Source organism: Numenius arquata, chromosome W, assembly GCF_964106895.1.
Source record: "Numenius arquata chromosome W, bNumArq3.hap1.1, whole genome shotgun sequence".
Lineage (NCBI taxonomy): Eukaryota > Metazoa > Chordata > Aves > Charadriiformes > Scolopacidae > Numenius > Numenius arquata.
The window spans coordinates 12,209,119-12,233,264 of NC_133615.1; the positions used below are offsets into that span (position 1 = coordinate 12,209,119).

At 42.2% G+C, this 24,146-nt stretch overlaps 1 protein-coding gene across 1 annotated transcript in view; it reads right to left on the minus strand.

The window, feature by feature from the left end:
- LOC141476793 (junction-mediating and -regulatory protein-like) overlaps positions 1-16,056 on the minus strand; it is a 221,418-nt gene extending 205,362 nt beyond the window's left edge. The window contains exon 1 of the mRNA XM_074165595.1: positions 15,202-16,056. Within this exon, the coding sequence (XP_074021696.1) occupies positions 15,202-16,056 (855 nt within the window). The remainder of the gene's footprint in view (positions 1-15,201) is intronic.
- Positions 16,057-24,146: the final 8,090 nt, after the last annotated feature.

The following is a 24,146-nucleotide window of genomic DNA, read 5'->3' on the forward strand; positions in this document are numbered from 1 at the left end:
AATCTTGCATCTATGAAAACATTTTCAGAGGGTTAACTAGTACTGCAGGAACCACGCTACAGAATCACAGAATATTTTTGGTTGGAAGGGACCTCTGAGATCGAGTCCAACCAACAACAAAAAAAACCAAACAAACAAAAAAAAAAAACCACCCAAAAAAACCCCAGAACACCAAACACCAAAACAAAACAAACACCCACAACCACACACCACCCCGCCTACTTAATCTCCTTTCTTTTCTCAGTGACTGCCAGAGACTGAATGGAAAAGACAGCAGGATTCTGGGAATAGTCTCAGTCTCTGTCTGCAATGTTACTGGAGAAATAATGGAAGCTTCCTTCCGTCACCTAGGAGAAAGAAGTACTAAAGCACATTTTTCCAAGGAGCTATGAAATGACTATATAATTAATGAGAACTGAAAGCCTTAGCAACAATTGCTCAATGTCGTCATGTCATATTGCATAAGAGATTTTATTGTTCAGGTTTGCTCTTGATTCCTAGAGCGGTAGGAGAAAAAAAGTTACATAAAAGATATTTACTCAAGAGGTCTCAGAAACCAGCCTCAAGTTCTATCTGATTATTTGCATCAGGATCTCCTTGACATGGGTTATAGGGATCCAGATACTGTATATGACTATAAGACGTGGCCTGTACACTGAACACACCTTATGGTCCTAGAATGTTTTCTGGAGTCAAGTTAGAGGGAGACACATCATTTCTTGTGCCAGGTATTTTAAGAGGAGACAGTAGCTTCAGAAAACATTACACAGAATGTAGAAAGAATAAGCAGAACTTGTTTCAATAGGATCTATCTCAGCTGAATCTGGCTCATATACCCATTGATATGAAATAAGGGAAAAAAACCAACCCCAACCCTCTCTCAAAATAGACCAAAGATTTCCACAAGCAAATTCAAGTTGGAATCTGTTGATGTATGGTAGCATCTCTCTGAGGTGAGTAAAGATCGCGTCTTAAAAATATTCTTTTGTTTTCAAGAGAAAGATTTAATCATGTTCAGACAATCAGTACAGAAGTTAAATTTTATCCAGGAATCCTACTGGAACCTACTGACCTAAAGAGGGGGAAGGGTATGGGGCAGAAATGGGATTATCACTCAAATCCCAAGTGTATCCTCTCTCAAACTTTCCTTACTGCAGTCTAAGTGGACATACGCATGAGTTGCCATCACTTACTGTCTTACTGCTCAGCACCTGAGCCACTGTAACTGAGCAGGCCACATGCACGTTGTTCTCTCCAACGTACAAACCCACAGGGTGCTGGTAAACTCCACCAGCACAGAGGTTTACAAGTAAACCTAGTTGAGGCATGAGAGCTGCAATACCAATATGGTTCAACAAGCGTTTTTGGCAGCTGGCAACATGTAATTTTCAATGTAAAATTTATTTTAAAAGAAAAACACAAAACCATCTTTATTCATTTTATTTCAAAACTGAAGAATTAAATTGCATAGCTTTTTCTCCTTGGCAAATTTAACGCTTCTGTCTGACCAATCCACAATGTAAGGCATTGCAAGCTCAGATGCCAGTAGTGTTACTGACACTCAACTGTATGCCATACAGCAGAGAGACTCTGGATGCACTCTGAACTTAAGAATGCTTTATATTTAGCCCTTTTTACATACTACATTATGTATGTGCAGACATGTTAAAAAAGATGGGGCTATAATTAAAAACAAAAAAATTTTTGAGAATTATGCTGAAAACCTCCTAAAAATTCTTCTGTGGTTCACCCTGCTATTCACCTGGATTTGTTTCAGAGCAATGTTGTGATGCCTAAAAAAATGGCTCTTTCTTAATCATGATTGGAATCCTAGATCTTAGTCAGACATATAATGCTTGGATGAAAACATTAGGATTGCAGCAATCAGAGAGAATAAATAACTGATAGATTGCATTATCAATATACCTTGCCAGTAGCACTGCAAATGCAAAGGAAATGCTGCAATAAACAAAAGAGGAAATAAATAGATGAACAACTGCTTAAAAGAGCAGCTCAGCAGCCACTTTTCAAGAGTTTCAGCTTTGGACAAACACAGAGGAACCCCAGTGGATATCAGAATAAGGATTTTGTAAACTGTGCAGATCAGTTAAGATGCTACAGATTACAACTAATAGCCTTGATTTCATACAGCATCTGGTCCCAACCACAAAGTCTTTTATGAACAGTCACACAAAAGGTACTTTAATTATTTGACAGAACAAAATCATTTGAAGGAGTGCTGAGAAGGTAAGAAACAGTCAGAGTTAAACTTGGAAAAATTTTGGTAGGCTTTGACACCAGAGTCTCAATCACCTAAAGCAGTATCATATAGAGATCTTTGACAGAAAATTCCTATATACTTCTGTAGGATAGAAACTCTCCTTCCTTGTTTAAAACAGAAGTACTCTGGATTTTTATATATTTTATCTATTTCATTACTTCCTTTTTATTTTATTAATAATATTTCATTGAAGTAGTTTAGTTGTTTCTAAACTCATATCTCTATCTCTCTTCTTCCTCTCCTTGGAGCAAGAGGTGGGGGAGACCATCTTTCATCTTGTCATTGGCCAACCCAGCCCAAACCGCGACAAGGTCATATAAATATTTATCTACAAATGCATTTTGAAAAGTACTATAAGAAAGGTATAAAACAAACAACAATTTTCAGTATCGCTTCAGACAGCAGAAGTACTCAATTCACTTTCAGAATCAATAAAAAAGGTTGATGAATTACTGGAAGTGTTTTATAACACCTTTTCAGAAGCAACTAATTTACAACAAATAGTACATCCCATCTGCCATGCTCAGTATAAAAGCTGAGGGACCAAAGGGTTTGGCCTTTTCTTTAATGGCTCTTTTTTGTGAATGAGTGATATCTGAGGAAGACCCTATCTGCTCATTTGCTTTTGATCCCAATCAGTGTGTTCCAGAATCCAGTTCCCATCCGTCACTGAGTCCAGTTTGGAACTTCCCCAGTACCTGCTGGTGACATCTTCCTGGGAACTTGATACGGTTTTATATGTATTTGTATTTATTGTATCTATTTCATTATTTACTTTTTATTTTATTGTTAATATTTCATTTAAGTAGTTTAGTTTTTTCTAAACTCATAAATCTCTATCATCTTCTTCCTGTCCTTGGAGCGATAGGTGGGGGAGAGCATCTGTCATCTTGTCTTTGGCCTATCTAGCCCAAACTGCAACAATAATGCTGTTTCCTCCTTAGACCTGATTTTTCATGATTTCACCATTGTATAAGGTGCTGTAGAGGTTGTAAACATGTTGAACTATACCAGCCTTAGGAAATCACCCAGAGGGCCATTTGAGTTACCTGTCAGTTGCTGTCCAAGATTTAAAGGTGGCTCATCAGCTGTGCTGTTGAAGGGAGCTGAAGAACTGGATCATCAGCTTGCTGGTGCTGAATGGGAGGCTCCCATCTCTTTCTGTCCTTCTGCTTTCAGCTTTGTGTTCCTTCCTGTTGCGCTTCTCTGTTCTTGCAGTGTGCTGATTCAACACAGTAAACCTTGGTAAATTAATTCAAGAGAAACTACAGAAATAACTGAGCATCTGGCAGAAAGCTAATTTGTTGAAGGGTTTGAGAAATACCAAAGCCAGTGCAGTGGAGGAAGAGTACAACTGAGAGTAGAAGGAACAAGGAACTGGGGTGGAGTTGGAAGAAGAAAAGGAAGAGGGATGGGAAGTGTGATCTTTCAGTAGAAGTAAGCCATCACCACTTTTAAAAGTGAATTCACCCTTACCAGTAATTTGAATCTGGTATTGTCACAATGCTTTAGTCCTTTTAAATTAGATTTTTAAATGTCTTAATATTAGATTAATATCAGACATTTGAGAATATCTTCTACCATGCCAAATGCAATCGTAAAACTGGTAAGAGTACTAATTCAGTGCTGATGTTGCGATTCCCATGAGTTGACTTCAGAGTGAAGTTAATTATGCCTTGCCTTTTTTTTTTTCTTCCTATCAAATTTTTTATCTTCATTTTTGTTGAAGACTATTTGTTCTTTAGTGGAGTGGGTGTTTGCCTAGGCCTATAAGTCCGGACATTGCAGACCTTAGACAAAGAAAGGGTTTTTAAGAGTAATGTCCTAATACCTTCTAAGTAAAGGTTTTCATTGTATGCAAATATTAGTTTGTCTAGGCAGTTGTCAGTTTTTAGGCTCTTGAATATGTTTTTCTGACTAATAGCATAGTTCAGAAGCATGGAAAAAGAGGGTCTGTGGACCAAAAGTTAATGTATTTTATGGCACAGCATTCACTCATGTAATGTATGTTCTCAGTCTTCTGGCTTTTGATATTTTTTTTTCAATTCCTGCAGAAAAAAGTTATTTAGAACTCATTAGGACATGAGTAAAATAAAGCTCTCTGCTAAGCCTTCAGGGTAAGGTGTTGCTGAGAAGTCTTTTTGTTCAGAGTTACCATGTTCCAACTGATCGGTGATTCATTAGTGACTTTATCTTTTAGTTATATTGCCCCTTTCCAAAGGGAAGGAGTCCCAGACTGCCATATTAACTTTGAAATATGGCAAACACATATGTTTTATTCATCAAGTTACATTATTATGTGAATACGAGTCAACAGTGTGCCCTGGGAGCCAAAAGGGCCAACCAGCTCTTGAGGTGCATCAAGCACAGCATAGCTAGCCAGTTGAGGGAGGTGATTGTCCCACTCTACACTGCACCAGTGCAGCACCACCCTCTGGACACACTCTAGTAGTTTGATGTCCTTCTTATATTGAGGCACCCAAAACTGCACACAGTACTCGAGGTACCAGTGCAGTGTAGAGGGTGCAGATTCCAGCACTTGCTTTTGTTTAATTTCATACAGTTGGTCATTGCCCAGCTATCCAGTCTATCCAGATCTCTCTGTAAGGCCTCTTTACCCTCGAGGGAATCCACAGCTCCTCCTAGTTTAGTATCACTAGCAAACTTACTTAATGTACATTCGACTCCTGCACCCAGATCATTTATAAAAACATTGAAGAGCACTGGCCCTAAAATTGAGCCCTGGGGAACTCCAGTGGTGACTGGCTGCCAGCCTGATCATATAATCATAGAATGGTTAGAGTTGGAAGGGACCTTAAAGATCATCGAGTTCCAATCCCCCTGCCATGGGCAGGGACTGAGCCTGACCTGTCAGCTAATTGTTCACCCATTGTTTTATGGACTTGTCTAGCTGTATGCTGGACATACAAGTAGTTTGCCTATAATACAGATTTCATGTATTTGAGACTCCTGCTCATTACCAGGACATGTGGGAGTGTGTGTATTTGTTTTTAACAAGTTTGGGGTTTTTTTGTTTGTTTAAAGACAGCTTAAAAAGAGAGAGAATACAACAATTCTAAGCACATTCTAATATAAGAACTTATAGTCCAAGTTCAGTTGCTAAAATTTTGCATCCAAATTTTATGTACTCTGGAGCTCATTGCAAGTGTATCAGCAGGAGAATTTGGTATTTTATACTTAGGACTGCTGTTCAGTGAAAAGGATGGAGTATCTAAAAACTACTCTATCTGCAGTACTCCTCTCTGAAAACAATTATCCTTAGTTTTACCTGTGATCTTTAACATGCTTCTCCAATTAAAAATATTTAGAATTCTTCCTGGAAGTAGCAAGCAATACTATCAGGCTTCTGAGAAGCTAAATTCATAGGAGAATAGGGTATTCTGTAACTATTATTCTTCCAAAAATATGAAAAAGCTTAGGAAGAGATGAAAAAATATCTTTATGGCTTGTTTTAGCTAATGGATGTGTGTTGCGTTTCAATGGTTTTATAAAATACACAAAATAAAATGGAAATAACAGCAAAAGTTTTGGGAATAATAGCAAAGGAAATGTAAGACTTGACTCTTCTCTGATTAAATCAAACTTTGGATTACACTCCCAACTGAAGGCAACTTTCACATAATTGCACTGTCCTCTCTAATGCTTTTAAAGCTTCATGGACAATTTCTTTTTCTTTTTTTTTTTTTTAAATATTGAAGACAGAAACAATCTTTGTTATATCAGCCTAGCTGATGGCAGTGGATGCTGGAGCAGTGAGAGTAGCACCAGTCAAGACTTGACTCTTCACTGCAAGCAGCAGCAGGGGACACATAGATGGATACATGAGGACAAGGAGAGGCTTGTCTGAACAAGGGGCATTCCCTGAGCACCTGATCCTAGACATGCTGATTGGATGAGACAGCAAGAGGTGGAGCCTGCACCTGGCTAAAATGATCAGCCCAGCTGATTGCAATAGACAAGCATGTATGTTTCTCAGCGGGCAGGCATGTGGCTGTGGGCAACATGGTGATCACCTGGCAAAAAGGTGATACACTAAGTATTCAAATTTTTGTGAATGGGTAATGTTTGTCTGCCCCATATGTAATTAAAAAAAAATAATAATTATCTATGCATTTGATAACTTTTACCATACAAATACCATAAATAGCAAAGAACAGATAGAAAGGAAATCCAGAGATAGGATGTTACCAGTAAGAGAACAGCCTTGGCAAAAATGTTTGCAACTGGTCAGCTGAATCACAGGCAGATACACCACCAGCATTATATTTACATCTACTCTGAATGGCTCCAGATGATGATTTCCAAAAACTAGCTTGCCAGGGAAGCTGTCTTCACATTAAAATACCTTTCTGCCTATGACTAGAAGAGTTAATCCAAAAGTAAAATCAAAACTGCACAAATGAGCCTCAAATAAGAGTTTATTAGGAATAAAGGACACAGCTGACAAGCAAGAGCTAGTAAACAAGGAGACATTTGTGGAAACGTTGCAAGTTAAAATCTAGCACTGTGTGTTAAAATTCTTCATGAAGGCTTCAGACAAACTAGTAACAGTTTGGTTTATATTTCAGGTCCAAATTTTTCAGAAAATGGGAACTGGGCAAGTTTCAACAACAAACTAATTAAAACAAAAAGACATTTCCTTTATTAATTTATACAACTTATGACTGGAAGATACTATGAAATTATCTAATCTCCAGTCCAACAAATTTGGACTATTTTCTTTATTTTTATAATCCTATTTTGAGTTATGGAAGGGCTTTAACAATTATTAAAGACTAACCTGTATTCTAGCAGATATCACCACCAGATTTCTGATGAGATCACACTGTTACTTCCTGTAAGGGCACAACAATTCTTTCTTCACCATTCTTAAAACATTCTTGCATGTTTGTTATTAAACAGCACTGTACTTAAAGCAGGGATTCTCAGTAAACTATCCAAGATCTTTGTAGTACTATGCAAGATGTATGAGCAATTCAAATAAACTGTTCCAGTGTATATTAACTTTGGCTCCCTTGCTCAAAAACTCTCAATCATCTAATCCAGATCAGTATATATTACATGGTTAAATATACAGTTGCTATTAGCCTCTCATGCCCCAGTAGCAGGACAAAACTTCTGGACAGTCAATTTTTAACACAGTAAAATGTTTACAACAGCAGAATATCTTATTTATAAGCTTTTACAATGTAGTAAATTAACAAGAACTTGTGACAATTTTTTTAAAATAAACTTAATTGATTTTAGCTAGGGTTTGGTTTTGGTTTTTTTTTCTAGGATAGAGAGAAGAAACAATGTAACAATCCCAGGCACAAATACAGGTTGGGCAGAGAATGGCTGGAGGGCAGCCCTGAGGAGAAGGACTTGGGAATGCTCGTGGATGAGAAGCTCAACATGAGGCAGCAATGTGCGCTGGCAGCCCAGAAAGCCAACCAAATCCTGGGCTGCATCAAGAGAAGCGTGGCCAGCAGGTCACAGGAGGTGATTCTACCCCCCTCTACTCTGCTCTCGTGAGACCCCACCTGGAATACTGTGTCCAGCTTTGGAGTCCTCAACACAGGAAGGACATGGACTTGTTGGAACGGGCCCAGCGGAGGGCCACGAAGATGCTCAGAGGGATGGAGCGCCTCCCCTGTGAAGACAGGCTGAGAGAGCTGGGGTTGTTCAGCCTGGAGAAGAGAAGGCTCCGGGGAGACCTCATAGCAGCCTTCCAACATCTGAAGGGAGCCTACAGGAGAGCCGGAGAGGGACTCTTTGTCAGGGAGTGTAGTGACAGGACAAGGGGTAATGGTTTTAAATTGGAAGAGGGGAGATTTAGATTAGATATTAGGAGGAAATTCTTTCCTGTGAGGGTGGTGAGGCACTGGAACAGGTTGCCCAGGGAAGTTGTGGCTGCCCCATCCCTGGAAGTGTTTAAGGCCAGGCTGGATGGGGCTTTGAGCAACCTGGTCTAGTGGAGGTGTCCCTGCCCATGGCAGGGGGGTTGGAACTCGATGATCTTTGAGGTCCCTTCCAACTCTAACCGTTCTATGATTATATTACTGGCAACTCCCGAGTACTCCAGTTGCCCAAAAATTGCAAAATATGTTCTAGGTGAGGTTCCTCTACAGAGTTCAATATATGTTCATTTGCTTCTCTTGCTATCATACAGTACTAAAAAAATACATTGGGGCATTATAAAATCACCCATAGTAGAATTACTGTATCACCAAATGTTAACAGTTGATTCTTCTCTGGAGAAAATAAAGGACAAAGGGGAGGGAGTTGGACTCTATGATCCCTATGGGTCCATAGCAACTTGAGATATTCTATGATTCTATTTAGAAGATAATCTCAACTTCTAAAGCAACAGGCTCAACATCCCACCTTATTCTTCCGCTAACTCCCATTTTACAGATAGCATTCTGTATTGGGTTTGAGTAGCATGGTTTGGGGGGGGTGGGGGGGGTGTGGTGCTACAGGGGTGGCTTCTGTGAGAAGCTGCTAGAAGCTTCCCCTATGCCTGACAGACAGACCCACTGCTGGCCAAGGCTGAGCCAATCAGCAACAGTGATAGTGCCTCTGTGACAACATATTTAAGGGGAGGGAGAAAAAAAAACACCACAAAACCTGCAGCAGAACAGTAACTGGTAGAGAGGAGTGAGAATATGCAAGAGAAACAACTATGCAGACACCAGGGTCAGTTAAAAAGGATGGGGAGGATTCCCCTGCAGCCCCTGGTAAAGACCATGGTGAAGCAGGCTGTCCTCCTACAGCCCATGGAGGTAAATGGTGGAGCAGATATCCACCTGCAGCCTGTGGAAGGCCCCACAGCAGAGCAGATGGATGTGCCTGAAGGAGGCTGTGACCCTGTGGAAAGCCCACATGGGAGCAGGCTCCTGGCAGGACCTGTGGACCCATGGAGAGAGGAGCCCATGCTGGAGCAGGTTTGCTGGCAGGACTTGTAACCCTGTGGGGGACCCACGCTGGAGCAGTCTGTTCCTGAAGGACTGCACCCTGTGGGAAGGACCCACACTGGAGAAGTTCAGGGAGGACTGTCTCCTGTGGGAGGGACCCCACACTGGAGCAGGGGAAGAGTGTAAGGAGTCCTCCCCCTGAGGAGGAAGGAACAGCAGACACAACAGGTGATGAACTGACCACAACCCCCATTCCCTGTCCCCCTGCACCATTCAGGGGGAGGAGGTAGAAGATTTACAAGTGAAATTCAGCCCAGGAAGAAGGGAGGGGTGGGGGAAAGGTGTTTTAAGATTTGGGTTTATTTTCTCATTACCTTACTCTGATTTTATTGGTAATACATTAATTTTCCCCAAGTCGAGTCTGTTTTGCCCATGACAGTAATTGGTGAGTGATCTCCCTGTCCTTATCTCGACTCATGAGCCTTTTGTTATATTTTCTCTCCCCTGTCCAGCTGAGGAGGGGGAGTGATAGAGCAGCTTTGGTGGACACTTGGTGTCCAGCCAGAGTCAACCTACCACACATTCTAAGCAACAGCTCAGATATATATACATAACATCACTGAGTTAGTCAATACATATCTTAAGAATATCATTGTTCTCCTTACTTCTCCTCCTATCCTATCTTTCTTCTCTCCCTACCATATTTCTTATAGCTAAGTTTTCACCTCTCGAAAAAATTAACAAGGTTGACAGATGTATCTTTAGTTGGACCAAGTTCTCACTTTGACTGAAGTTCTCACCAATAGCAGCAATTTCCTGGTGCAATGAAATAGTATGTTTCTACTAATATTAAAAAGGGATTCTAAAAGTACCTCCCCAAAGAAGAAAAATGGTAGATGCAGCCATTTCTGAAAACCTCTGCTTTTCAGTAGCTTCTTCAGCTCTGTGGTAGCAATATTTACATATATAAAGAACATAAACCTCACTGATCATCTGTAAGCAGCATCTTGTCATATTATAGAAAGAAATGTAAAAAGATGCAATGCTTAGTATTACACAGGCAAGTTTAGAAATAATGTTTTCAAATTCTATCTCAGCCAGAAATGGAGGGGGGGAAACAGTTATTGGATTTAGAAAGCAGTATTAAAAGGCATTGACTTGAAGGCAGGATATTCAATTAAAGAGAAAGAAAGTAATGCTGGAAAATTGAGAAAAAATATGCAAGATGAAAGTTAAACACAAAGAAAAGACAACCCAACATCATCTCTAAAAGCTAAGAAATTAAGTGGGCTGTGAATCCCAAGGAACACAATGGATTACAGAGCGTTTATTACATACGTGGTACACACCTCTTCAAAATATTCTGGCATATGAAAATGCTGCAACTGCATATCAACTAGAAAGACTTTAAAAGAAAAACAGAGGAAAGTCTATCTCTACATCTACGGAAACAAACAATTACAATTTTGAAGGGGAATATCAAGTGAAATAATCTCATCTTCAGAATACTCCCCCAACTAGAAGACAAAAATGGTTCCTCAATCCCAGTTCAAACAGTTAAACAGAATGTATATTGCACTTAGTTTCATTTTTTCTCCAAGGTATTTAAATAGGGAAATGAACTACAAGACTGGCAAGTTGCTGTCTTCAGTTTCTAAAAATTAAGTCTAAGCATACTGACTAAGAGTCATATTGAACAGTATTACTATATTCTATAGAATGTACTCTTATTTTTCATGTAAGACAAATTCTGTCAAGGAAGACCTAGTTTTTCAAGCAGATGTCCTTTTCTTCATGCACATATCATTTGTATGTTTTGAAGAAACGCACATCATTTTAAGCATTCTACTGTTTTCAGATACAGGAGCAATATTCATCATCTTCAGCTAGCTCTTGTCAAACTAACAAGGCATTAATAAAACAACACATGAAGTCTACCTACGTGTGTATGCTGTAAAGTGCATTGGGGGGGGGGGGGGAGAAAAAATTACTTCAAATCCAAAACAAGCATCCTACTGAGACTAGAAAACAGACAACACAAGAAGACTGACAAAAACAAAGGCAGTAGCCAAAAAATCTAATTAACCTACAATCACTAGTCTATACATCTCTGAAGCAATTTGCAGCTACCTATAAAACAGAAGTAAAAGGGAAGGGCAATTTAAAAAAAAAAAAAAACACAAAAAAAAAAGCATTTACTCAAGAAGATATCAAATGGAAGAAGGATAGATAAAAGATTTCCAATTAAAAGGTAAATTGTTATTTTGCTTAGGACTTAGAAGGTTTTAATACACAGACTAAGGAGATAAGCAAATACTGTCATAATATGGTCTAATGTCCTTTAAACACTGAATTCCTAGAAGCCATTTTAAAGCATGTATTTTGAAATGGTATGTAATCACACCATAGACTTTCAGCAACTGTAAATCCACCATATGATTAAGATGTTGCATATTTAATTATCCTTGCTGCTATAAGGGTCCAAGAATCTCAAGTGATATAGCCTTCTACCTTACATCCATGTCTTCCATGAGCATCGCATCATAATTGTTTAACTTGTAACATGTATTTACATATACAGAACACATTTCAGAAACTCCCTGAAACACTTTGAAAACAAAATATCCGTGTGATTTGGATTTTTATTATTTGCAGAAGAGGGGAGGGGGGAACCACTCCACATTTAATTCTGCTTATCTGAAAATGTATCACAGTATCCTTACTATTGGGTTTGATGCTTGCAGGAGTCAGGTGTGAACTTCCAACACTTAACAGGCCAAGCCTTTAAAATATTTATTAACTTAGGACTAGTTTGTAACAACCAGAAATAACTACTAATGACTCCAGCTGCAGATTAGATAAATAAAAATATGATGGCTGTAACAAAAGTACAGAAGAAAACTTTTTCTGCCTTCTAGATGCAAAGTTTAAGATTTTGGAAATACTGGTCAAGAAGCTGGAATCCCAAATAAGAATTCAGTGACATCCTCTCTGTTGAAATGATAACATCTTTTTATGTGGTCATTAACTGATTCTGTATCATGTCTCCCTCCATTGGGGAGCTCAGACCTCCAGCTGAGCACCCAAGGATTTTTTTTAAAACAGGCATAAACTTAACGAACAAAGGCTCCAAACAAGTGTTTATTAGTTTTCGAAAATGAGGTAGAACAATATTTACTCCCTTAGATACAAGTTTTTAACATAAATTAACTGTTCTTAAGTATTCCAGAATTAATAGTTTCATTTGAAAAAATAAAAAGATGTGCTATTTCAAAACTGCAAATTATGCAACAGAAATTCATTCCAGGTCATATGGTTCCTCTACAACTATTTTTCTTCCTCATCTTAGATCTGTTTCTACTTGCAACATTCTTCTGGCTTATTAAAGGTTTATAATTGAGACAGATATAAAAATGCCTATTGCAAAGAGCAGCAATTATTAACTGCTGTGAAAATTAACTGTTTTGTGTGTAACTTATGGAAAACAACAGATGGCCAAGTAGGGGATGCTGAAACAACAAACAAGATGTTTTGTTGCTCACTTTGCTTCTCCACCCCAAAGAACACAATCAACAGAAACTGCAAACATTTCTCAAGTAATATTCTAACTGCACAGAGGAATTTGTCCTGGAAAAAGAGATATATGAAATAATTATAAACCACAGAAGCATATTTTGAAGTGTTAAGTCAAAGTCTCAGAGTTCTAAACTTTGGTCTTGCACAGTTTTATATTAATGAAAACCCTCCATATTCATTATACTCCTTGATACTATTTTGGTTGCCAATGTTGCTCAATCCCTTACCCTTTTCCCCAAAAGTTCTGATAAGAGATAAAATCATTTAAAACTGCATGATCCAACATTCCCAACAGCTAACAGGCAGACTTAAAGTACAGGTGAAAAAGTAAATTAAAGTGAGAGATGACACATTGATTCAGCAGGTTTTCTTGAAAGCATGAAAAACCTTCACTTCAGAAATACCTAGCAATACTCATCATCCATTGCTTCATTTGCTTAGAATTGCAATGACAAGCAATATCGGTATTTGCTTAAAAGACATTTCCTGTGGACTAAGTAAACCAGTAACAGATAAGGAAAAGAGAAACCTGAGAGCCAAAAGGCAAAGAGCAGGTCATTCTCTTGGTTTCTTTTCTTAAACATGAAATACCTTTAACTGAAGGAGGAGTGATTTACACAACTGACAGTAGTACAGCTGTACTGGCTTTAGGTACACTACTGGATTAGTTATCATGGGGAAAGGAAGGTTGAACTGTAGTCAAATACACAAATATGCTCTGCCATTTTGTCTGCACCAAGTTCTGAACATTAACAGAGAATAAGATGTTGTAGTTTAGAGATCCTGAGGGATAAAGCTTGCGTTGCCTCTTGATAACTAATTTATTTTTTGCCGATAGCACTGGTACTAACAGAATAGAAGTTGAGATTCTCTAAGAAACAAATAGTTCCTACACAGTAATTCTGATTTAGCGTTTCCTCAGAAACGCCACGCACTTTGAGTTAGGTACCCAGTTCCCAAACTCCACACATCTAACAGAAACTTCTCTAGTCCTGCTCAGTTCCTTATAAAAACTGCTGAGCTGAAGGCCAAGTGAATCTAAGCACACACTCCCAAACATTCATGCAGTCAAAAAGGTGGATGACAATATGCTTTCATATTCTCTGGACTAAACCTACTGCAGAAAACTATTAGACTAATTCGCAGCTGTATACCAAAATTAATGATGAATTCAGCCCTTTAAACAGCCATAAACAGATTGGAAATAAACTTGTACCTGACAATGCTACATTGAGATTCCCTTATCATGATTTCATCACTGATAAATCAACAATTTCCTTAGTGACTGGAGTTACAGAGTATGAGAAAAAGCTGGGCCCAAATCCTACAAAGACTCAAAACTATGCCATCAAAAACAGCAAGCACGTATGCTCATACTCCATCAAGGAAAAAACCAAAATGTTCACCAACACACATTTTTGAACACACAATATTGGTAGGATATATGTGGGCAGCTGAAGCAGCCAAACTTGATCTATATCCATACAATAAAATTTAGATGGTGTTTGCAAAAATAAAAAATTCCATAACATGATTCAAACCTAGACAGATCCAGGTACATTCTGGACCAAGGCCACCGAAACATGAAAACAAGTGTAAAATTCTCCTTTTTCACTGGAAAAATCTGGGTCCTCATATACCTCAGTGCATAAAGATGTGAAAAAATTCTCACACACTGATGCTAGAAGTTAGCAGAACCTCCTCAACTACTTTTGACTAAACAGTATATGGTATGAGAAAAAGAGATGGCATATTCTGAACCATGTAAGTCTTGTCATACACTAGCAATGGCAATGCAGTAAATGCTTGCTAGGACCAGATAGTTTACTTTTTAAAATCCCAACTCTAAGAACTTACCAGCTGAACAAAAGTTGTAGTTACTCCAATTACACTGGAAAACATTATCTCACTTGAAATAGCAGATTCAGCACCCAGAGCCTGTAGGAACCTAGAACTTTTTGGCCTCAAGTGCCTAAATTGTACTGTCAAAATAAACACGTTGCTGCTCCCATTAAACAGAAAAATTCAGACTCCAACACATCCTAGTGCAAAGCAATACAACAAAAATCTGGGAGCAAGACCTTACCAAATCCATCAGATTCTTGTTCACAAACATCTATGTTCAATTGCACAGAATAAAGTACTGAGCCACACTTAGACGACTAGGGAAATCTGCACCTTCTTAAATCCTAGCCCTAGAAACCTTGGAAAGGTTAAGTCTCATTTTCTTACTTTGATTCTCAAAGCTTGCCTTTTTTTTTTTTTTTTTTAAGTAGACAGTTTTCCTGAATTTTTTTTTGCCCCTTGGATCAACCAATTCTGCAAAGGTAGAGAGGAGCAGCTGAAGAGAACAACTAAAGAAAATGTCAAAGAGTAAGGAAAAGGTAACACTAAGGTGAAAATATCTGGACCATGCGGTAGCCTCACCTCCTGGATTCGCCTGCGGGCCCGCTGCAGCACCTCCTCGTACCCCTTTTGTCGCAGCTCACTCAGGCTCTCATAATACTCTTTGGGGTCGTCAGTCTCAGTGAAGAGCACCTGCGAAAGGATCTTCCAGCCACAGGTATCCAAGCTGTGGAGCAAGTAAACTTGCAGTTTGTAGCAGAGAGCATCCATCTCCTGCTCAGATAGCTCCGGGGCCCCGAACAGCACCGTCCACACGCCCGAGGGCTCCTCGGGGAAGACAGGCAGGTAGGGTTCCAGCTCCGAGTTCACCGAGCACAGCTGCTGGTGCACAGCCCGCAAGTCTTGGAAGGAGAAGAGGCCGGCCCAGCTGCACTCCTCCCCCACGGGCTCCGCGTTGGGAGCGGCCAACTCGGCTGCCTGCAGCGGCGAGGGCGGCAGCGAGGCGGCCTCCTCCTCCTTCCCCAGCTCCAGCGCTTCTATCTCTTCGGCGGCACCTGCCGCCTCCGGGTTCCGCAGCGGCCTTCGGGCCGGGCTGCTCTTGGCGCGCAGAAGGCTCTTCGGCAGCGGCTCGCCCGCTGCGCCCCGCAGCCCCGCCTCGGCGCGTGGATGTGAGGAGCCGCGCGCCAGGCCGGAGTCTGTGCCCCAAGCCGGGCCCCTGCTCACCGTGGGGATGCCGGCCTTGGAGGCGGCTTTGGCCTCGGGGCCGCTGCGCTGGCGCTGAGCCGTGCGGTTGTGGCAGGTGATGGCGAACTTGCCCTCGATCTCGTTCCAGGCCACGATGAAGACAAATTTCTGCTTCTCCCGCTCCTGGAAGACGTGAGGCCTCACAGCCACCCAGTCGGCCTCCAGCGTTTCCTCCAGGGCGAAGGCAGACATGGCGATGCGTGGCTTCCCACGCACGCGCACACACGCACACCCACTCCTGTCCTGTCCTGTCCCGTCAGCCGTCTCCGCCTGCCCCGCCGGCAACAGCTCCTCGCAGCCCCGCCTCACTGCCCACCATCAGCCATCTTCGCGACGGGGAAGGCGCTGAGGGGAGAGCATGCGCTGGATCCCGACCGATGGGGCGGGGCGGGAGAACAGAGAGGAATCACTTCCTCTCTGCTCGGTGTCCGCTGCGGGGGAATCCGCCGCTGCCGCCCCTGATCATCAACTTGCTGCCGCAGCAGATAATACCCGGTGCCTACACACAGACACGTCATGCGAGGCAGGATCTATTTACAATCGGCGGTGGCACTGCGGAAACTCAACACCGCCCCGCGGCCTCCCGAAGGCCCGCCTTCCCACCCCGCAGGGCGCCTTCCCCATTGGCTGTCTCCCTGGTTTCCCCGGCGGAGGGAGGTGGGCGGATCCTCGCGCTCTGCCTCGCCCCTTCTCCGCCAGCCATGCTCGCGATCTCCCGCCCTCCCTTCTCACTGTCCCGCGATGGGCGGGGTAAGGTCATTCTCCCCCTCTACTCTGCACTGGTGAGGCCACAACTGGAATACTGCGTCCAGTTCTGGGCTCCCCAGTTCAAGAGAGACAGGGAACTACTGGAGAGAGTCCAGCGTAGGGCAACTAAGATGATTAAGGGATTGGAGCATCTCCCTTATGAGGAAAGGCTGAGAGAGCTGGGGCTCTTTAGCCTGGAGAAGAGAAGGCTGAGGGGAGACCTTATCTATGTTTACAAGTACCTAAAGGGTGGGTTGAAGGATGATGGAGCCATACTCTTTTCAGTGGTTCCCAGTGACAGGACAAGGGGCAACAGGCACAAGCTGGAACATGGGAAGTTCCATTCAAATATGAGGAAGAACTTCTTTCCGGTGAGGGTGACAGAGCCCTGGAACAGGCTGCCCAGGGAGGTCGTGGAGTCCCCTTCTCTGGAGATCTTCAAGCCCCGCCTGGATGCAGCCCTGAGTGATGTGCTCTGGGCAACCCTGCTTTAGCAGGGGAGTTGGACTAGATGATCTCTAGAGGTCCCTTCCAACTCTGACAATTCCGTGATTCTGTGATTTTGTACTCTTCACTGGGTAAAAAACTGGCTGGATGGCCGTGCCCAGAGAGTTGTGATTAATGGGGTGAAATCCAGTTGGCGGCTGGTCACCAGTGGTGTCCCTCAGGGCTCAGTTTTAGGGCCAGTCTTGTTTAATATCTTTATCGATGATCTGGATGAGGGGATTGAGTGCACCCTCAGTAAGTTTGCAGATGACACCAAGCTAGGTGGGAGTGTTGATCTGCTTGAGGGTCGGCAGGCTCTACGGAGGGACCTGGACAGGTTGGATCAATGGGCCAAGGCCAATTGTATGAGGTTTAATAAGGCCAAATGCCGGGTCCTGTATTTCGGTCACAACAACCCCAGGCAACGCTACAGGCTTGGGGAAGAGTGGCTGGAAAGCTGCCCAGCAGAAAAGGACCTGGGGGTGTTGGTGGACAGCCGGCTTAACACGAGCCAGCAGTGTGCCCAGGTGGCCAAGAAGGCCAACGGCATCCTGGCCTGTATCAGGAATAGTGTGGCCAGCAGGAGTAGGGAAGTGATGGTGCCTCTGTACTGGGCCCTGGTGAAGCCTTACCTCGAGTGCTGTGTTCAGTTCTGGGCCCCTCACTACAGGAAGGACATTGAGCTGCTGGAGCATGCCCAGAGGAGAGCCACCAAGCTGGTGAGGGGTCTAGAGAACAAGTCATATGAGGAGAGGCTGAGGGAACTGGGCATGTTTAGTTTGGAGAAGAGGAGGCTGAGGGGGGACCTCATTGCCCTCTACAACTACCTGAAAGGAGGTTGTAGAGAGGTGGGTGTTGGCCTCTTCTCCCAAGGGAATAATGGCAGGACCAGAGGAAATGGTCTGAAGTTGGGGCAGGGGAGGATTAGATTAGATATCAGGAAGAATTACTTTCCTGAGAGAGTGGTCAGGCACTGGAACAGCCTGCCCAGGGAGGTGGTGGAGTCACCATCCCTGGAGGTATTTAAGAAACATGTAGACATGGCACTTCAGGGCATGCTCTAGTGCCCGAGATTCTTGGGTTTTTGGGGGTTTTTTTGTGTGTGTATGGTTGGACTCAGTGATCTCAAAGGTCCCTTCCAACCATGAAGATTCTGTGAAGAGTAAGTAAAGTCTCTGGGTTTTACCATGAAGGACAACCTTTCAGTTCAGTAGAGGATATCAGGGTAAGAACCGCTCATTCCTGAGGAGAGCAGGGGTGGCTGGGGCTCCTAAGTTAGTAGGGATGGGGCAGCTAAACAGTAAGAGGAAAAGCACTGGGAAGAAGGAAATAATGAAGAAACAATGGCACAGTGTTTGTAGAGACATCCGTGGGGGATGGAGAGACAATAGTGACATCCTGTATTAATTAGATGCTTTAAGCCTGTTGTACTGGAACAAATGAGTCAGGAGGGTCAAAGGTGTTTATTTATATGACCCACTGTACACTACTGAATAATTAAATTCTGACCATTCAGAGACACCCAAATGTACTTCAACAAACATCCACATCTAAAAAAAAAAGACAAACCCAGAAGTTTAAACCTTTATTAGCCACAAAGAAGAAAAAAAAACACAGGGAAAGCAGTTGAGTGAGATTTTAATCACATCTCTTATTTCCTTTCCCCATAGCTGCAGTAGTGGTTGTTGGTTTTGTTTTGTTTCTTATAATAAAGTAAACTTTTATTTGGCAGCCTTTTACGTGCTATTAAAGATGGTAATAACTGCTCTTTTTGCATGAAGGAGAAGTTAAGATGATGAGACAGTGCTGCTGTTATTACCGTTGTGTGAAAAGCCGGAATCTTCCTCTTCAGTGATAAATTAAGACAAGCACACACAAAAGAGGAAGGAAAAAAAATAGATGTTAGAAAATGCACCTTCTATTTCTGCTCCTGACTTTAATTTACAACGTTGTTGCTAGAGGAGACTGACCATAGCACATGGTGACTCCAAGGTTTGGCTTTTGCAAGGATTGAGCTGTTTTAAGGCATTGCTTTCCTCTGACTCCCTGTTTTAGACTTGCATCAATGGTGCCAAAAAGAGTGAGCTGGCCAGCTAAGATGTAAGATAAAGGCATAGGAAGAGCAGCAGAAAGAAGGTACACATTGGGGAAGAAAAGGGGCACAAGTGAAAAGATGTGATGTCAGGAATGCAAGTTGTCTTCCAGCAGCTGTGTTTGCCGAAGCTCTCAGCACTGCTCTTGTCAGGGTGTTTCTTAGGACTGAGGAAAGGAAATCCAGAGGGCTCACAGTGGATCTACTTGTTTGCCACACAGTCTTTTCATGGTCCTTGGATGGGTACCTGGAGACTTTTCTAGTTTTAATCTTTTCTGACTTTTATAGACAATACTGTTTTACAGCCTCTGCTCAACACTGATATTTCCTGGCTGTCTTTTCCCTGTCTGAGCTTCTCTCAGGGCATGTGTCTTTGAATATCAGATAATCAGATAATCTGAGCTGCTGTTCCTATTATAGTTTGAGAGCCATGCATAATTTCAAATACCATGATTTACTCTGCTACTCACTGTGTTTTCTTTAAAGAACAATTATACTTTTATTTGAGCTGGAATGGATACAGGATAAACATCAACTAGCCCTCATTAGCCATTTTCTTCCTTGCCTTGGGAGGAAAACCTAATTTTATAAGAAAATCATAGAATCATAGAATCACAGAATGGTTTGAGATGGAAGGGGCCTTTAAAGATCATTTAGTTCCAACCCCCCTGCCATGGACAGGGACACCTCCCACTAGACCAGGTTGCTCAAAGCCCCATCCAGCCTGGCCTTAAACACTTCCAGGGATGGGGCATCCACACCTTCTCTGGGCAACCTGTTCCAGTGCCTCACCAACTTCATAGTAAAGAATTTAATGAAAGTTTATTTTGTGTTTATTTTGTTGTGTCTCTTTTAGAACCAAATGGCCTCTCTACCTTTCTCTGTTCCCTGGTGTTCAAAACGGTTGGTCTGGCTGGGCTTCTATATGGGAGCCCACGTGTTTCTTTTCAGCCAGCAGCAAATGTTCTCTTAACCTACGTTTACTTATATATCCCATCCTACAGTCTACTTAGTTCCCATCTTTACCATACAGTTTTGGATTAACTGCATAACTTCTTCATACCAACTGAGTTGGACTTTTATACTTTGGAAAACTTGGGACATAAGTTTCTGTCCCTCAGCCCAGAGCGTTGGTGAGAGGCCTACCCCTTCACTCTGTTGGGCTTGTAGGCTGTTTTTGTATGAAAATATTTGAAGAAAACCAAAGACTTTTTTTGGTTTTATTCAAATTTCTTCTTCACTTTGACTGGAAATAAAAACTGTTTCAGTGACATTAGATAGAAATGTAAACAAAATTATTTTATTTTTTGTTTTTCCTTCTCAAAGGTCAGAGGAAATTTTGTGATTCTTTCCTTGTGAAATACTGACCAGTTTCAAATTTATTTTGCTGTAATACTGTGGCTTTTAAAGGGCAAAGAAGCAATGGGAGCTATTGAGCCTTCGACCTATGAGACAAAAGGGTTTTGGGGCTCAGGAAGAATTAATTGGTGCCTGAATAAGGGCTAAGGACTGTTTTGTAATTAGATCTCCCACTGCCTTGGAAGAAGCAGTTTCTCCAGTTTAGCCACATTTAGCTCCAATTTATCTACATTTTACCACCTATGCACTCCATCAATGAGAGGAGCTGTAACCTGGAAGGAAATAGAAGGTGCGGCTGTAGGGGGGCAGGAAACTGCTGGGTGAGAATCTGCAGTGATGAGTTTGTTGCAGGCAGACTGATGGCTCAGAAATACATTCTAAATAATTTTAATGGACTGTAGTCAATGATGGATGTGTGAAGCAAATCAAGAGAAAGGAAGGTTGAAAAAATGTAGGCTATGCTATGATACAAATGCATTTTCATGATGATGCATCTCTACAGTTGTGAAACACAGATCCTTGGGGAGGACATGGTGAGTGTGAAAGACAAGTGAAACATTAAACTGTCGGAGTGGGAGACGGACCCGGAGTAACGATGAGTCTCAATATGAGTATGGTCGTTCTCACTTTATTCAAGTTCACACAGAGTATATAAAGACAGACAAGCAGAGCACGCGCTAGCAACAATTATACGATTGGCTTACAGTCTCTGTTCACGCGCCTAGAGCGCTCACACAATTAGTGCAGACCTCTTGTCCACGCGCAGCAGATGTTTCTCTATCTCCTGGAGGCAGTACCGCTTATCTCTTGCTTATCATGTAGCTACTTCTTCATACTTCTGTTTCTCAAGGAGAGTTCAAAGCCTCCTCCGGGCTTTCATCCCTATCAAAGACTGGGTTGCTCATTGCAATCAAGTCGTGCCCTTTTTCACTCAGCCATTCCTCCACAATTCCCCCTTCTTGTTTTTGAGCAATCCAGGCTTGGTTTACTACTTTTAACATAGCTCTCTTAATACAACTAAGCACTAAACATAAGCACAGACCTATGATCATAAGGGTTATTATAATGCGCAAGCCTTCAACAAGGAAGCCTACTAACCATTGTGGCATATTCCCAAACAAGTTAGTCAGCCACCCATCTAAAAACCCATGGTTTTGACAAATTTTGTTTGCATGTTCTTTTAACCACTGCAACTGTTTATGAATTGATTCGCTGTGATCGGACAAATTCATACAGCACATGCCTTCAAAATCCTCACAACCATGACCTTGAGCTAACAGCAAAAAGTCAACTGCCGCTCTATTCTGCAAAATTGCATGGCGTAAGCTATTTTGATCTCCTAACAGAGTTTCTATTACCTCAGTGGTGACTTTAGCTTGTTTTTCAGCCCAACAAGCTAACCGTCCTATCTCCTTCAAAGCTCTGCCTGCTGCTGCCCCAGGTACAAACAGGGATAAAAACACTCTCTCAGTGGGATTGAGTAAGGTAACGTCATCATTGCAATTTGGTGGGAGACCCATGACCGCCCGTTTCGTACGTGCGGCGTTTTCTCCCTTGGTCACATTTTTCCACCAGTTTTGATTTGGGGCTAACAACGTTAATTTGCCAAGATAACATGGACCACCTATCACATTTTTCGGAATTCCCTGCCATGCCCTGTCACCACATATCAAAAACACGTCTGGCAGCAAGGCTTTTGGGGTGCCATTGTTCCAAATTTGCTGTTCCCCTTTCGTTTCAACCCCAAGGGCTCCCAGTCCTTGTTTTGATGTGTCATTTGTGCCACAAAATGCGCCTTTATATCTATAGTCATAGTAGTTTGCTTTCGGAGTGTCGTTTGTCCATCCCATCCAATTAAATGATCGATAATAATTTACGCCAGTAAAGGCAGGTCCTCCAAAAAATATGCAGGTTTGAGTCCAGTTCTGGGAGGCATTTCCAATTCTCATTGATCCTAACAGTTCTAATTCTTGAGGGTCCCAAGGCAGCGTAACATTCAGGCTATTAAGGAGCGTGGCACTACAATTACTAACGCTCTGGGAATTAGTGCAGTTCTGCTTACTATATTTGCTAAAGTCTTCTACCTTAAAACCAGGCACTCCTATCAAACATGTCCGAAAAGGCTCTGTAGCAGAGGCAAGCGATAGACAAAAGGCTTGTTGTCCTGTCTTATTCACCCAGGTGACCCACATGTTTTCCCTAGGTTCAATCTTGTGGAGGGTCATTACCGCCGGGATCAATATCCCCAGGGTCAGGATCTTGAACATCTTGGTTGTCAGGCGGATCATGTCGAGTCAGAGCAGGTTTTACAGCTCGACTGGGCACCCACACTGGACCGCAATCTGTGGAGACACACATATAACCTCGACCATTAAATATAACAGGAACAGGCCCCATCCAAATTCCAGAGACTGGATCTTTATACATCACTTTGAGTTGCGGGAGTATTGTTGTACTATTGAACTTAAGGTTTTGATGGTGAATCATCACTGGCGGTTCCTCTCGATCACCCATGAGACAGAGAAAGTTCAACGTAAAGAGCACACGATGTAGCCTTTGCTGAGCATCTGTCTCTACTCCCTTTTGTTTACCTAGATAGTCCTTCAATACTTGATGAGTGCGTTCCACTAATCCTTGTCCCGTAGGCGAATGTGGGATCCCTGTTGTGTGATCGACCCCCCATCTTAGCAAAAACTTTCTAACCTTTTGACTAACATAAGCAGGCCCATTATCAGTTTTAATGCATTCAGGCACTCCTAATACAGCAAAGCAAGCAAGCAAGCGTTTACATACATGATGTGCCTTTTCTCCGGGCAATGCGGTTGCCCAGATCATTTTTGAAAATGTATCGATGGTCACATGTACATACTTCAAGCGACCAAACTCTGGGATATGTGTGACATCCATCTGCCATAACTCTAACGCCTTTAATCTTTTTGGGTTCACTCCTAACCCTATTCCTGGGCCATGGCTCCCACATTTCGGGCAGGCTTGGATAATGCCTCAAGCCTCATTTTCTGTTAAATTAAATTGTCTTTTTAGCCCTTTTGCATTTTGGTGAAAATTCTCATGACTCTGCCTAGCTTGCTGAAATTTATCCATAGGGGGCACATGACACACTGAACTAACCAGGCTGTCAGCAAGTTGATTGCCCTGGCCTAATCCAAGGTCTAGCTGATGACTACGAATATGGATAACACAACAGGCAGCTGTTCTTTGGTCAAGTACAGATCGCAACCGAATAAATAAATTCCCCAGCCTAGGATTAGCTGTCTCTCTAAGTAGAGCATCTTCCAGGCGTGGCACTATTCCAGCCACATATAATGAGTCTGTTACTACATTCAAGGGAGTGCTTAGCCAATTGTTCAAGGCCGAAACTACTGTGGTTAGTTCCAATGTTTGAAGGGAATCTCGAGGTTGTCCCTCTATGATATGCTGACACCATTGACCCTTTTCCTGCCAAACACAGGCTGCACGCCGCAAGCGTTTGCCCGCATCTGTGTATACAGTGATACCATCTGACAATGGGTCTTTCTGTACCTTGGGTCTTTCTAGCCACTGATTTCTTTTTAGAACTTGCCATAATTTCCCTTGTGGC